The sequence below is a fragment of the Salvia hispanica genome, chromosome 3, assembly GCF_029641045.1.
Source record: "Salvia hispanica isolate PSC_SH4W2 chromosome 3, Shi_PSC_v1, whole genome shotgun sequence".
NCBI lineage: Eukaryota > Viridiplantae > Streptophyta > Magnoliopsida > Lamiales > Lamiaceae > Salvia > Salvia hispanica.
In genome coordinates, this window is record NC_142694.1 from 17,985,419 (window position 1) to 18,001,068 (window position 15,650).

General features: G+C 34.5%; 4 protein-coding genes across 4 annotated transcripts; 3 read left to right on the forward strand and 1 right to left on the reverse strand.

Moving 5' to 3' along the window:
• The first annotated feature begins 645 nt into the window (after positions 1-645).
• Positions 646-4,040, forward strand: LOC125210311 (hyperosmolality-gated Ca2+ permeable channel 1.2-like). The gene is made up of 12 exons (XM_089066415.1): positions 646-959; positions 1,040-1,198; positions 1,299-1,434; positions 1,635-1,736; positions 1,919-2,035; positions 2,124-2,204; positions 2,350-2,690; positions 2,801-2,911; positions 2,987-3,046; positions 3,121-3,445; positions 3,571-3,804; positions 3,912-4,040. Exons 1-12 carry the CDS (start codon positions 646-648, stop codon positions 4,038-4,040), a joined length of 2,109 nt encoding a protein of 702 aa, XP_088922541.1.
• Positions 4,041-4,188: 148 nt separating this feature from the next.
• LOC125210313 (Putative pyridoxal phosphate-dependent enzyme, YBL036C type) lies at positions 4,189-8,191 on the reverse strand. The gene is made up of 7 exons (XM_048109872.2): positions 7,857-8,191; positions 7,561-7,627; positions 7,194-7,240; positions 5,800-5,887; positions 5,567-5,700; positions 4,833-4,931; positions 4,189-4,547 (listed from the first exon to the last, which is right to left on the reverse strand). The coding sequence occupies exons 1-7, from the start codon at positions 8,166-8,168 to the stop codon at positions 4,467-4,469; spliced, it is 828 nt and encodes a 275-aa protein (XP_047965829.1). The 5' UTR covers positions 8,169-8,191; the 3' UTR covers positions 4,189-4,466.
• A 2,943-nt stretch (positions 8,192-11,134) lies between these two features.
• Positions 11,135-11,711, forward strand: LOC125212425 (Stigma-specific Stig1 family protein). Its single transcript, XM_048112597.2, has one exon. It carries the CDS (start codon positions 11,171-11,173, stop codon positions 11,627-11,629), a length of 459 nt encoding a protein of 152 aa, XP_047968554.1. The 5' UTR covers positions 11,135-11,170; the 3' UTR covers positions 11,630-11,711.
• A 463-nt stretch (positions 11,712-12,174) lies between these two features.
• Positions 12,175-14,035, forward strand: LOC148930301 (putative pectate lyase 2). Its single transcript, XM_089067342.1, has 4 exons — positions 12,175-12,870; positions 13,057-13,160; positions 13,287-13,425; positions 13,601-14,035. The coding sequence occupies exons 1-4, from the start codon at positions 12,175-12,177 to the stop codon at positions 13,817-13,819; spliced, it is 1,158 nt and encodes a 385-aa protein (XP_088923468.1). The 3' UTR covers positions 13,820-14,035.
• Positions 14,036-15,650: the final 1,615 nt, after the last annotated feature.

Sequence of the window (15,650 nt, forward strand, 5' to 3'; positions counted from 1 at the left end):
TTATCAAATTTATATCAAAATACAATACGAATATTCAGAACAAGAATTAAAATTTGCGCAAAAATTTACCCTCTAGCTTTTCTTAAGCACTAGTTTTTGAATTCTTACACATTGACATATATTTATATTAATTTATCAAAATTTAGATATAGGTTCTTGATCATACTCTCGTTTGGGTTGTTTATTCGAAAATGTACCATGATTAGGTGATTATCATTTAATGAACATCGTTTCAATTTTGGGAATAAAATGTCCTCCAAAAAATTATGATGATCGAAATATGGACGTGACAACCAAAATTACAAGACGATCATCGAAATTACATGTTGATCACAAAAATCACACAATGATTACTCAATCCACGTTTAATTACAATTGTCACGTCGATAATTCGATTATCTGCATTTTTTGTTGGATAGCTTGTTTTAAATGACAACTATCTAAACGGCGACACATTTTCAAGCAACGTCTCAAATGATACGACAAAAATTGACCATTTGTGCGACATAATATACGAGCAATCATATTTTTAAGAATCATATTATGAGAAGCTGTATTTTCGAGCTTTTTCGTGACAAATAAGTGGCAGCCGGCAGGCATGAGATTTGTTTGGTTATTTTCGAAGAGTGGTGTAGAAGTTGAAAGATGGCGACGTTTGAGGATATAGGAGTTGCAGCTGGAATGAACATTGTCTTTGCTGTGGCTTTCCTAACTGCATTTGCTATTCTACGCCTTCAGCCGGTTAATGACAGGGTATACTTCCCAAAATGGTATCTCTTGGGTGTGAGAAACCGTCCTTCCCAGCATGGCTCGTTCGTGACCAAATACGTAAATTTGGACTGGAGAGCATATGTTAGGTTTCTGAACTGGGTGCCAAATGCTCTAACAATGCAAGAACCACAAATTATTGATCATGCAGGGCTCGACTCTGCTGTCTATTTGCGGATTTACTTGCTCGGGTATGTTTACTTATCTAGTAGTATGAGTCTTTGAGGTTCATCTCTATTTTGCATGCTAATTCTGTACATTGATTTTGCAGACTTAAGATATTTGTCCCAATCGCTTTACTTTCGTGGGTTATCCTGGTGCCGGTTAACTGGACAAACAACACTTTGGCAAATGGTGGTGCAAGTAAGAAGCTACAGTATAGTAACATTGGCAAACTTTCTATTTCAAATATTCCATATGGATCACCAAGGTTAGTTTGCTTCTATTGAAATGCTGCATATTCTGCGTGTTTTTTCTTCTTAAGCGATACGTGTAGTTTTTCATATCTGACTGATGTCTGATATTTACAGGCTTTGGACTCATATATTGATGGCCTATGCATTTACTTTCTGGACATGCTTTTGTTTACGGAATGAATATGCAAAAGTTGCCGAAATGCGCTTGCACTTTCTCGCTTCTACAAAACGTCGTCCTGATCAGTTTACTGTAAGATGCAACTTTTACATATTTGTTTATTCTGGATTTAGATTGGAATTAGAGTGTTTTTAGGTACCTTTTCTCCATTTTCACAGCTTTAAGTTATTTAGTTGACTCTTTAGATTCATGTGTAGTGATATCCTAAAACTAATGCTGTGGAAAACTCTCCTTTTTCACATATTTAAAATTAAGTGGAATGATGATAACAGGTTCTTGTCAGAAATGTGCTACCAGATCAAGATGAATCAGTTAGTGAGGCAGTGGAGCATTTTTTCTTGGAAAACCATCCAGATCATTATTTAACTCATCAGGTTTCCTCATTCTACTTTCTGCATCTCTCTTGATGGACAAATAGGTTTAGGGGCTGATTCTATTCTCTTTACTACTATTAGAATAAAGTCAGAAACAGTTTTATTTTGAATATCCATAACTGTTAGAATGTCTACTAAGCCATATGCATTTATTTTTTGCTTACATCAGGATATTTATGCAGGTTGTAATCAATGCCAATAAGCTTGCAAAACTGGTAAAGATGAAAAAGAAAAAGAAAAACTGGCTTGACTATTACCAGTTAAAATTTGCAAGAAATCAATCAAGGCCAATAACCAAGGTACTTTATATGTACAATAAGTGTTGTATTTCCTTAGCAATATGTAAATATTATTCATGATACTGTTAACTTCTTTCTAAACTTGCAGACTGGTTTTCTTGGCCTTTGGGGAGATAAAGTGGATGCTATTGATCACCAGACAACTGAAATTGACTGGTTAGAAAGGGAAGTAAGTAGGCACCCAAATATTTATATGTTGAAGCTTTTCATTCAAAATACATGGATATGTTTTAATATAACCAAGCCTTATTTATGTTGCCTGTTATTTTCCTTCATCGCATTGATGAACTAATAAGCGTTTCTCACCAACGCAGATAGCTGACGAGAGGAATAGGGTAACGAGTGATCCTAAGTCCATCATGCCAGCAGCATTTGTTTCCTTTAACACTAGGTGGAGTGCTGCTGTATGCGCTCAAACACAACAATCTAGAAATCCAACTCGGTGGTTAACAGATTGGGCTTCGGAACCACGTGATGTCTACTGGGATAATCTTGCTATCCCCTATGTTTCACTGTCTATTAGGAAGCTTATCGTCACTGTCGCTTTCTTCGTCCTCGCCTTTTTCTTCGTGATCCCTGTGTCTTTCGTGCAATCTCTTACACATGTAGAGCGCATTTTAAAACGCGCACCATTTCTCAAGCGGATAATTGAAGGGTAAGTATTTAATCCAGTTATCTACACAACTATATGATATGTCAGCAACTGTCAATTTGTACTAAATCGCATCGATTTCATGGTATGCTAACCATCGTCTAATCATGCAGTCGCTTTGTCAAGTCTATGGTAGAAGGAGTTTTACCTGGTATTGCCTTAAAGCTTTTCCTACTTGCTCTACCAAAAATACTGATTATGATTGCGAAAGTGGAGGGCTTGCTGTCAATATCAGCTCTGGAGAGGATTTCTGCATTCCGATATTATATCTTCAACTTCACAAATGTCTTCCTTGTGAGTGTAATTGCTGGAACTGCATTTGAACAACCAGATAATTTTCTTCAACAATCTGCAAATGAGTAAGTTACTCAAGTATAGCTATTGACACTACTTTGTGAAGGAAAATATTCTAAATTGTGGTAACTAATTGCAGCATAGCTAAAATAATTGGTGTGTCGATCGCTATGAAAGCAACATTCTTCATTACTTACGTAATGGTGGATGGATGGGCCAGTGTCGCCGGAGAAATCTTCAGACTGACACCTCTGGTACTGTACCACCTAAAAAATTTCTTCATGGTGAAGACGGAAAAGGACAGAGAAGAGGCAATGGATCCGGGAAGCATCGAATTTCATAAGGCCGAACCTCGGATACAATTATATTTTCTTCTAGGCCTTGTCTATGCTGTGGTCACCCCAATGTTCCTTCCATTCATATTGGTTTTCTTTGCTTTCGCTTATGTCATATTTCGCCATCAGGTACGTTTATAAAACTCCAATTGATCTTTGTCGAAATTTCATGTTTTACACTTCACTCGCCTTCCTTACATTTCATCTTTTAGTTGAACTCAACTGAACTGATGCATGCATCTCTCTTTGTGCAGATCATAAATGTATACAACCAAAAATACGAAAGTGCAGCGTCGTTTTGGCCGGATGTCCACGCGCGTATAATCTATTCATTGGTCATATCTCAGATTACGCTAATAGGATTGATGAGTACCAAAGGGAATTCCCTGTCCACGATATTCCTCGGCGTGCTTGTAGTGCTGACCATTTGGTTCCATGTGTTCTGCAAAGGCCGTTACGAACCTGCTTTTGTTAGATATCCTTTGCAGGTTGCTGCTACAAACTCCTCTCATGTTATCCTTTTGAATTCTTTGCTAACACAGTAGTTCCTACTGAATCTAAACCTCAAATCATCACATTTCGTTTTGGTTTCCAGGAGGCAATGAGGAAAGATACGCTGGAATGTGCAACAGAGCCGAACCTGGATCTGAAGAGCTATCTTCAGAGCGCCTACATCCATCCGGTGTTTAAAAACGAAGACGAGTTACTGCCTTTCCCGTGTTAATATACAAATGAGTGGATGAGAATAGCTTATAGTATTGAGATATATATGAGTGAAGGTAAATTTCAAACCAAGCGTTAAACTTGGGGTTTGCTTATTCAAAGATTGTCTTATTGCACAATGAAGCTGGAATAAGTAGTAATAATGAAGCTTTCTCTCAAGGATGATATTTATTGCACAAAATATGAAGTCATTACAAATGATGCTTGCTTTAGAGTAGAATTCTAAATGTTTTATAGTAGTAATAAATAATAACAGAGCGCAGCCCCTGACAAATATGATGATACAAAGGTTTAACACCCTAAGTTTAAGAATGGATAACCAAAAATTCTAGCTCAACATGGCAGACATCAAGTGCAGCTTCATAACCATGGTTTTCACCCTGTAATTAATGCGATCATTAATTCTCTAAACACAGAACAGCACATTCTAGGCTGTCTGTTTCTTTGGATACTCCCTTGCTCCGAATATGGTAGACCCAACTCTTACATTTGTACTGCCCATCTCAATCTGCAACAGTATACCAAAGAAACTCGTCAGTTGTTCTTTTTACTAAGGGAGGTTTAGCAGCACAGTGAATCATGATCGAAATTCAAAATTCGAGTATTTGTTGAGGCTTTACAGAAGAAAAAATGTGCGAGTGGATAGAAATCTCGCCTAAGAATTGGAGGATCGTGTTCATTACAGTCGTAGAGGGATATGATTTGGCAAAAAGATTAACTTGAGCTTATATTCGGTATTATCAAAGCATCTCACTCCAGTACAATAAATTTGAGACAAGCATTTTATACTCACCGCAAGCTCAAAGTCACCTGACATGCCCATTGATAACTCTGTTTGTTCTTCTGCTATCCCAAGAGCCTTACAAACATCACTTCTGCAATTTGCTAATGTCTGACATCCAACGACCAATCGGATTAGGACAATTTCAATAACAAAAAAAATTATATAGGACAGCTAGGGTTGTTAAAAATTTAACAAAATGGATCAAATTAAATAAACAATTCAATCCAAATCCAAACCCTGGTCAATAAGTTGTGTTATCAAAGGTCTTGCTAGATGTAAAGAATATCAAATCTATGGTCTTACTCTGGACTAGAAAATGAAAACCCAACAAGTATTATAGAATTAAATGAAACTATAATCTACAGACTATGCTAAAATTTGCTATTTATATAACACAATTTTATGTTGTTAGTTCCATTTCTAATAACCACTTTTGATATATTTGCACCAACTTTCATGGAATTGAGTATCACTACGGTCGTGCTATGAGTTAAGCTAATATTGAATTCGAGTGCCTTTCAAACTATATTCTGTTAACCCATTAATTTCTAACCAGACCGGACAACCCATGCAAATTCATTTTGTGTTGGTTTGGAATTTTTTTGTATTTCTTGTTCATCATGGTTAAAAATATTTAGAAACCAACTTTAATGGCTTGGTTATATATACTTGATAAAAAAAATGACCAAATGAAACAATGAATGCTACAATTAGAAAACATCAACAGTAAGTGATCAAACTACCTTGAAATTCTCAGGTGTAGATGTGTAGTCTGGCATTCCTATTGTCATCAGGCCACAAAATTCAAGATTAGGGCAGTTTCTAGTAACATGTTTGGCAAGGTCCAAACAGCCAGCAGGTTCAACACCAAATTTTGCTGCAAAGGATCGAGCAAATCACTCAGCGTCTGTGCTCATAAAATAAAATCTGAGTAATACCCAGAAAAGAAACTGAAAATAAACTCAAAATTACCTACATTCTTCGCCACTGGTATTTACTTGGATAAATACTTTTAGGGGCTTTCTTCCAATATTTCCAACGACGCGGTTAAGATTATTTGCAATCTACAGAAATAAAAAATGTTAAATGAGTACAATGTTATTCATCTCTAGCCTACTGTCACTGAAATATGAACTGGACCTAGACAAACTCATGTATGAAAACAAATTAAGAGATAACTTCTTACACAAAGATAAGATAATAGTACATGAAAAATCAATTTTGGCCGGCATTTAAATACTCGAAGTTTAAATAAAATATAACAGGATCAATATCCATCCAGTGAATAACTGAACATTCATAATCCACAATACATGATTAATCATTATAATATGACTAGTTCTCTAGGAGATTGGGATACCGAATGACCTTGGCACGAGTACAATCATGGTAGAAGTAACATTGCATATTACCATGGAAGATCTTGAAGTTGATTAGTTCATGTTTATCCTTGTTTGTTTAGTTTATCTTTTATTAGGAGTCTTGTATCTAGTACTCCGTCCGTCCCACAAAATATGTCACACTTTCCTTTTTAGTTTGTCCAACAAAAGATGTCACATTTCCTTTTTTGGTAAAAGTTCTCTCTCACAAGAATATAAAAATTATATTTTCTCTCTCCATTTAACACACAAAACAAAACCTCCTAAAATCTTGTGCCGTCCCACAAGTGTGACATCTTTTGTGGGACGAAGGGAGTAGTACTCTAGTTTATCTTGCTTTTCAATTTGCAAGTAGGATCAGGAGTCTTTTGTAATCAGTAATCACTATTCACTATAAATACTTCCTTGAGGTTTGCAGAGGGGTATCTATGGTCCATTAGTCATAAAAGGCAAGTACCGAAGACCTAAAGTCAGGTTTCACGTTTTCATTATTAATTCCAGTTTCTATTGCGTTCCGTTATTCTCGTGTGTTGTTGTGTTTATCCGCTTTTACACTTATCAGATTGTTTCTTCATCACTTCCTGATCCAGTAAATCAATGTGACACTGAGAGCTCCCTAAACTAATATTTTTGTCTAGATCTGAACACAACAAGAAAAGCAAATAGTTGCGTTTCATAACTCCAATACTAATCAGAAAAAAACGGTTTATATTTATAACTTCTACCGTCTAACTATGTAACATTGTATTAGTGAGTAACTCTATTCAAAGAATGACTCCAACTATCCAAGTAATATGAAAAAGCAGCATCAATCAGAAAATTGTTATCACCTATTGAAGAAATCCTAACAGAAATGACACAGAAGAGTTCATGGAGGCCCATGCCTACCGGCTTAATGGATTCCAGCAAAAACGTTCACTTCAAAGCTTTAAAATTCCGAATGCTAGTTACATTATATGTTACGGACCAAAAGAAATAGACAAATGCTTACCTTTTCATCATCTACAGTCTCCACCATAGCAAGATTTGGTACAGCAGCTGCAGAATAGAAGGGTGAAGGTGATCATAATATTATACTCCTACTATTAAAAAAAGAGAGATGGCTCAACGCGATCCTTTATATCCCACAATCCAGCCAATCAATCCACACTTAAATGCATAGAGAGTAGAGAGACATCCCCAACTTCGAAGACCAATGGAATTTTAATTTTGTTACGTTATCTATTAAGTATGCGACTCTGAAGCAGAAATTCCTAGCTGTTAAATAATTATACGGCTATGAAAACATTCGACACTTTCATGCTTAGTCCAGAATAAAGTGAGTGTCAACTATAGTGGAAGAGGATCCAGATACATACTTAGAAGTGGCTTTACTTTATTGCTCTGCAAATTCCCAATAAAATGCCATTGGATGTCTTCTGGCAACTGCAATCAAACACAAACGGAAATTGGTGACCGTGCACATGATACAAGACATGCTTAATCAAATGAGTAGTATTATCATCACCAACCGAAAACGATCTCAAAATCAGCTTCATATAAAAACGGCAATCATCATTACCACTAATATTGGGGGAAAATGTAACTTTCCAACCCTAATTTTAATTAACTTTAACAAAAAACCTAGAAAACAGAGATAAATTGAGATGCAAACCTGCGGTGCTTTCTCGATGAGCTCCTGCACGTAATTCTCACCGAAGCAGCGGTGGCCGGCGTCGTAGACCTGGCGGAGGATGGGGACTGGCTTAGTCTTACTCACAGCCACAAGTCGGATCCGGTCCGGCACGCGGCCGGATCGCTCGGCTGCCTGTTTAACACGCTGGAGCACGGAGCGCAGAGCCGCCGCAGCGACGCCGTCTGTGGCGGAAGCGGCCGCCATTTCCAATCCTTGCGATGAGGAGGATGATTGATCGGCTGGTTCAGTTGATTGTGATGTGTGTTGATCCTCAGCTTCTCGAGTGTTCATTTTCAGTTTATTTCAGTATTCTCTCTGCGTAAACTAGATATATTCATATGTGGTCCTTAATCAAATATTAATAATATTTGAATACTAGAAAATTTGATTTTATGTGAATAAACAATAATACTTTAATTTAATTCTTGCTTATTTATTTTGAGAGAGTACATTTCAATCACAAAATTGATTTGGATAAACAATTTAGAATTTACCTTGGTGGAGGACTTGTGTGCGCGCTTACTTAATTAGGTTAATTACTATATTAGTTATGATCATTTAGTGCTAATTAGAATACTAGTAATGGGTATATTAGATAAAGCTCACAACTGACCCTTTTCCTTGTTAAGCTACTCTCATGCTCTATGAAATCACTTTCGCTCAGTTTGGAACACGGAATTGGAATTGAATTGGAATTGGAATTCTATGGAATGGAATTGGAAGGAATTTCAATTCAATTCCAAATCCTATGTTTGGTAAAAATGAGAATTGATATTGAATTGACATGTTTGATGAATATACACACACTTCACATATTTCACACATTTCACACACTACACACACTTCATACACTACACACATTTCAAATATTTCACACACTACACACACTTCACACCCTACACACACTACACACATCAATTTTTATTTTAGTTTTTTTTTAATTTTTAAATTTTTTTAAAAAAAATTAGTTTTTTTTTAAAAAGTTTTTCAATTTTTTAATTATTTTTTCAAAATTTTTTAGTTTTTTTTAAAAAAAATATTTAATTTTTTTTATTTTTAAATTTTTTTTAAAATTTCTTTTATTTTCTTTTTATTTAAAAAAAATTTAATTTTTTAAATTTTTTAAAATATTTAAAAAAAATGTTAGTTTTTCTTTAAAAAAAATTTATTGAATATTTTTTTCGATAATAGTTCATTATTATTCTGACAAGTTTTTATTGAAAAAAAAATTTAAAATTTTTATAAATTTTTTTAAAAAATTTATAAAATTTTTTTTTAAAAATTTTAATTTTTTTAAAAAATTTTTAAAAAGAAATTTAAAAAAATAAAAAAAATAATTAAAAAGTATTTATTCAATAAAATATTAAATTAATTATAAATTAATCATAACAAAAGATTGAGAAATTGTTTAATGTGTGAAATACGTGAAATGTGTGTAGTGTGTAGTGTGTGAAATATGTGAAATGTGTGTAGTGTGTGAAATGTGTGTACTGTGTGTAGTGTGTGAAATGTGTGTAGTGTATGAAATGTGTGAAATGTGTGTAGTGTGTGAAATGTGTGTAGTGTATGAAATGTGTGTAATGTGTGTAGTGTGTGAAATGTGTGAAATGTGTGTAGTGTGTGAAATATGTGTAGTGTGTGTAGTGTGTGAAGTGTGTGAAATGTGTGTAGTGTGTGTAGTGTGTGTAGTGTGTGTAGTGTGTGAATAGTGTGAAATGTGTGTAGTGTGTGTTGTGGCTATATAGTGAATTATCTTATTTTATGACAATTTGGAATTCAAATTTTCTACCTTTGATATGAAATTCAAATTGTGGAATTGGAAGATTTGGAATTGCATTGCAATTCCAAATCCAAACATCTTTGTGGTGCCAAACATTAGATTTGGAATTGAAGGCTCCAATTCCAATTCCACACCTCCAATTCCATGTTCCCAAACACACCCTTTGGGGAAATTTTTTTGTCAAAAGATATCTTATAAATTTGGGTATTTTGATAATGAGAATGAAGTTTAAAAATTGACCTTTTTCCTTGTCTAAGTAATGCTTATGGGTTTAACTGTTGATTTTTCAAATTATTCATGCAATTTTATCTTAATTATCATCCAAACCACACAAGTTTGATAAGTTGTCTTCCCATTGTGATCTCATTGCTCAGTAAGTGCTCAACAAATTAGCAACTATTGTAATTAATACTAAGCATTCTTAATCTATTTAAAAACACTTTAGTAGTATTTGTTAAACGCAGTCTTTTTTATAGTATTAATCCCATAGGAATTTGATCAAATCTACACTCTCTATATTGTACAAACTTCAAACTATGATCTGAACTATTGGAAAATATTAACAGATGACAAAATAACAGCAACAAAAAATATCAACACAGTGTCAACGGTTGACGTTGTGTTGACATCAAAATCTTGAAATTTTACATTATAACATTGTATTGATGTTACGTTGACATTGTGTTGAAAAATTTAGAGTTTGTACAATATATGAGTTTGCATTTTATTCAGCTATTTGATACACCTTCAAATCTAACCCAAAAGATTGACCAAAATATGAAAGTTCTATTAGCTAATTTGGAGATCGGCCAAACGCCGTGCCCACAACTTAGTGATTATACAACTGACCAAACATAGGAAACGTCTCATGTAAGTGTTTTGAATTTTATTTGATACTTTTTGCTAGCATGAATTTATTTGATTAAGTAAACGAAAATGTGCCTCAACGTTTTCAAGAGAATCGATTTGAATTGATTTATAATTTTTTAATATTCATACATGCACCCTACCTAGCTTATTTAGAAGATCGAACTTTCAATTTATTAGTTAAAAATAAGGCCATCTACCGATTAAATAATTATGTTTTGTTTTCAATTTATACAGTACTACTTTCTTAAAAATGGATTATATTTCCTCCCAATTTGTATCTTACACACGTAATTCCATATATTGCTGTATTGAAGTACTATCAATTACTATGTGACATCTCAAATACAGAACTATCACGATATAAATTTAATTGGATACATCTCAAATACAGAAATATCAGTGGGTGCATCCCTCTTTCCTCATTTTGCAATGGTTTTCAACATTGTACAAAATTTCTTAGCCTAACTATTGTATTTGAGTTGCACAAGAACTGAAATAAGACACCAAATGTCAAAGTATTTTATATTCTCAAGAAACAAATCCATGTATAAATATCCTTAATTGCACAACACATTATCACTCATAAAAAAAATACTTCCCTTGTCCTTTTACAATTACAAAAGAGAAGCTATATTAGAAAACTATGGAGTCAACCAAGTTGTTTTTCGTAGCTTTAGTACTGTTATTCACTATAAGTTTTTCATCTTCGGCTACTTACGAATCGCTTTCCGATGCTGATAAACACAGCATCGGAACAAATGGACTCCGTGCATTTCAGCACGAAAACGAACAAGTCCTAACAAAGAGGAAGTCAAGCCGGTTTCTTGCCCAAAAACCGCGACCTACATTGAGCTGCGACAAGTATCCTAGGGTGTGTTCAAACAAAGGGAGCCTTGGCCCGGATTGCTGCAACAAACAATGCGTTAATGTGATGAATGACAAGGTAAATTGTGGATTGTGTGGTAAGAAATGCAAGTATCAAGAGATTTGTTGCAAAGGGATGTGTGTGAACCCATCATTTGATAGTAGAAACTGTGGCAAGTGCAACAATAGATGCAAGAAAGGAAGCTCTTGCCAATTTGGGATGTGTAGCTATGCCTAGTTAATTAGGGTCCAAAAATTATTTGTTGGTGTATTGGTATTTTATGGTTGTTGTAATTTCATATAATATGTCACTCCTATTAAATAATTGTAGAAGTGTATTCTATTCTTGGTTCCAATATTATTTAAGAAATAATTAAGTTAAGTGTACCTAATCTTCTTTTAATCAAGTAATTAAGAAGGCCGGACATTTGTTTTTTATACATACACGCATAAAGAAAATGTACATCCATCCTAACCCAAAGATTTAATATAAATATCATAAGTTATGGTCAATTTGTCCAAATATTTTTTGTTAAATTAACCAAAGTCTCTCCTAAATCTCAATTCTCAAAAGGTGAACTAGTTTACATTTCTCAAAAGTCAAGAAGCCTACAACCTCGTGCAATCACGTTTAATATCTCCCCAGAATCTTAGCCAAAGACCAAAGAAACATTCCGACATAAACGTGGCTGCCACCTTTTATTTACTTAACATATATGTGTGTGTATAAATTGTGACATCTCTTTCTTAAATCTTGTACCTAAATCCCAACTGCTCCACACCATGGCCCCAACAATCTCAATCCTACAAAAACTAACTCTAATTCTACTATCTCTCAATTTATCCACTACCCTAGTCTATTCACAATACTCCTACAAAACCTCTAGCAAGGTCATGAACCCTATAGACTCATGTTGGCGTCCCAAATCCAATTGGGGCGCCAACCGTCGCGCCCTAGCTGATTGTGTGGTGGGATTTGGAAAGAACGCAATTGGGGGCAAATACGGCGCGATCTATGTGGTCACCGACCCTTCAGACAATCCGGCCATCCCGAGGCCGGGCACGCTTCGCTATGGAGTAATCCAATCCAAGCCACTATGGATTGTTTTTGCTAGGAACATGGTCATAAAGCTGAAAAATGAGCTCATGATAAATAGTTACAAAACAATTGATGGGAGAGGGGTTAGGGTTGAGATTGCATATGGGCCTTGCATAACTATACAACATGTGAGCCATGTGATCATACATGGTATTAGCATCCATGATTGTAAGCCCGGGAAGTCCGGGACCGTACGGGATAGCCCTACCCACCTCGGCCACCGACGCGGCTCTGATGGCGACGCCATCGACATATTTGACTCCTCCGACGTGTGGATTGATCACTGTTATCTTGCGCGTGCCACCGATGGCCTCATCGACGTGATCCACGGCTCCACCGGGATAACCATCTCCAACAATTTCTTTGCACAACATGATAAAGTAAGTTGTCCACATTTGACTTAGGGTGTGATCGAAATAAATATTTATTGCTCCACTTCTGTTCATGAAAAATAATCTAATTTTTTAAAATAAATTTGAATATCATATAAAATGGTCGGAGATTCCACTTTCATTTAATTACATATGTATTTATTTATAATCTTGGGCAATTATTTTTGGTGGCAGGTTATGTTGTTTGGCCATGATGACAAGAATTTGGAGGACAAAAAAATAAAAGTCACAGTAGCTTTTAACCGTTTTGGGCCTGGTTTGATTCAAAGAATGCCAAGGTGAACTATCTCAATTTGAATTAATTTTACTTGGTTTATGACGAAACATTAAATTTAATTATACTATAATGATTAGTAATCCAAATTGAATTTTACATGTAACAATTAACTTCTTGACTATGGCAGGGTAAGGTTAGGTTATGCACACGTGGCAAATAACAGATACGACCAATGGCAAATGTATGCTATTGGTGGAAGTGCCAATCCAACTATTTTCAGTGAAGGCAACTACTTCATGGCCCCTAACAATCCTTCTACAAAACAAGTAAGTCCTAACAATTTTCGACACGACATGAACATGCATGAAACTATTGGATTACTTCAGTTCTCATCGTACCAACGCAAATTGAATCTTGTGGTTCGTGTCGGTTCGATAAATTGTTATCTTTATATAACTACTAAAATAGTAGCTAATTGTGGATTGAATAATATTTGAACAGGTTACAAAGAGAGAGGCTAAAAATGGATGGAATAGCTGGAAATGGAGATCATCAAGGGATAGGTTCATGAATGGGGCATATTTTGTGCCTTCCGGATATGGAAGCATAACTCCTGGCTACACCAAAGCGCAGTCGTTTCGTGTGGCGGATGGATCGATGGTGCCTTCGTTAACGACGGATGCAGGCCCATTGAACTGCTATGCTAATAGGCCTTGCTAAAATGTTTCATGTGAATAGTATATGATAGTGATTTTGTGACATACAAAAATCATCATATATCATTGTAAAATCAACCTGCCGTTTTTAGAGAAAAGCAGGAATAAGGCTAGTTGAACATTTAAGTGTTTTTTTTTTCGTTTAAGTATCAGTTTTGAGGGAGAGCTTGTGCTAAGTTGCTAACTGCAAATATAGTGTTAGCCAGCTTTTTCTCTTGGAGATTTGGCCACGCTGTAAATTATTTGTATGCACGGATGTTTATTTGATTTATATTTATGATCTTGGCATCTTGAATTTTTGGTATTAAATCGAGTGTGAAACCGTAGATATAGTTAAAAGTTGGAGAACCAACCCACAAACAAATAAATTGTAATTTTATCAAAAATCCCTCACTTGTATATCTTGAAACATTTCTTTTGAGTTTCAGATAATAAGAAAGGTTAATTTATAGTGTAAAACTGTGAGTGATGAATGCTACTTAGAAATTATAGTTAATTCAAAAAAGTATATACTAAAAATTGGAAAAAAAACAAAATCAAATAACCTAAAGAAGTACTCATAAAGTCATAATTGGATTGCAATACTGGGTAGGTCGGCCCATTTAACTCTATGGGTCAGGGTCAGCCCATTTAACTCAAGTTTTGGACATTTAACTAATACCAATACCAAATCAAAAGTTATCCAGGTCCAAACGGCAATCACAGCAAACCATATCTCTAGGTGGCTTTAGGTTTTCTTAATAAAATAATATCAAAATATAATCTAACATTGAATTGTAAGATTATTTTAGTTCATGATCGGCTATGACTAATTATCTAATGATTATTCATCTAGAACTGAATTATGAGGTTGAATCTCATGAACAAAACACACTAAATATTTAATCTTGGGATACAATCTTACAAACCGAACGCCCTCTAAAATATTGAATACATTATTAATCATCGTATGTAAAAATAAATAATTTGGGCACGACTGTAAGTGAAAGACTTTGATTTTGGTTTCACACACGATTGATTTTAAAATCTTGTTTGAAATTATACGAATTAAACTTTCTTTATACTCCGTAATTAATTTTCTTAGAAATTTCATTATCGAAATTGAGATAAAAAAAACTATTTTGTTTGAATGTCTGGGCTTAAAGCCTAAACGCCTCACTACATTTAAAAAAGAAGAATCCCCAGCTTCAGCCCCAAAATGTTTAAAGAAATGAATTCAAGAAACCACGTTTATGAGATGATTTTTCTCATTGTCTAGATTTTCGTTGGTTATTTTGATGTTACAGAGATGCAACATTACATTCATCATTCGCAACAATTAGGATTGACTTTTATCCACTGTTTTATTGATTGACAGTACTTAGATTGTGTAGATTTCTACATAAATGAAACACTTGAATATAAATTAGGTAAAGTAAGATTTATTATAGTATGTGATAAAATTAATCTTCAATGTATCTATCCATCATTAATTGTCTTCAATCAAGTGAATGGTGCTCCCTAGAAATATATTTAATTAGCAATATAAGCTCCATCATACATTGTTTATGGAAATAGCCGGTGCAAGTTCTGTATTTAAAATGTTTTGCTGTAGCAAGAATGTTGGTATATGATTTGGATTTATATATGTTTACCTATATATGTACACTGCACAAAGCAGCAAAATATACATATTTTTAATATATATGTAGACTGCACTCCACATGCTAAATCTATGGGTACAAACCAGAAACCATACAAGAATTCATTTTGAATCCTTCAAAAGCAGAACTGATGAAATTATCTAACCAAAATAGAATAATTGGTGTTAATTTTGAGAAGCAATCAAGCTATAT

Excerpts from the sequence above, each read along its gene's own strand:
- LOC125210311 (XM_089066415.1), top strand. The coding sequence starts at position 646 with ATGGCGACGTTTGAGGATATAGGAGTTGCAGCTGGAATGAACATTGTC. Across the intron at positions 2,036-2,123 it reads AATCAAGGCCAATAACCAAG|ACTGGTTTTCTTGGCCTTTG; the intron begins GTACTTTATATG and ends CTAAACTTGCAG. Across the intron at positions 3,805-3,911 it reads TTGTTAGATATCCTTTGCAG|GAGGCAATGAGGAAAGATAC; the intron begins GTTGCTGCTACA and ends TTTGGTTTCCAG.
- LOC125210313 (XM_048109872.2), bottom strand. The coding sequence starts at position 8,168 with ATGAACACTCGAGAAGCTGAGGATCAACACACATCACAATCAACTGAA. Across the intron at positions 7,241-7,560 it reads TAAAGTAAAGCCACTTCTAA|CTGCTGTACCAAATCTTGCT; the intron begins GTATGTATCTGG and ends TCTATTCTGCAG. Across the intron at positions 4,548-4,832 it reads CAGGTGACTTTGAGCTTGCG|ATTGAGATGGGCAGTACAAA; the intron begins GTGAGTATAAAA and ends ATACTGTTGCAG.
- LOC125212425 (XM_048112597.2), top strand. The coding sequence starts at position 11,171 with ATGGAGTCAACCAAGTTGTTTTTCGTAGCTTTAGTACTGTTATTCACT.
- LOC148930301 (XM_089067342.1), top strand. The coding sequence starts at position 12,175 with ATGGCCCCAACAATCTCAATCCTACAAAAACTAACTCTAATTCTACTA. Across the intron at positions 13,161-13,286 it reads TTGATTCAAAGAATGCCAAG|GGTAAGGTTAGGTTATGCAC; the intron begins GTGAACTATCTC and ends TGACTATGGCAG. Across the intron at positions 13,426-13,600 it reads ACAATCCTTCTACAAAACAA|GTTACAAAGAGAGAGGCTAA; the intron begins GTAAGTCCTAAC and ends ATATTTGAACAG.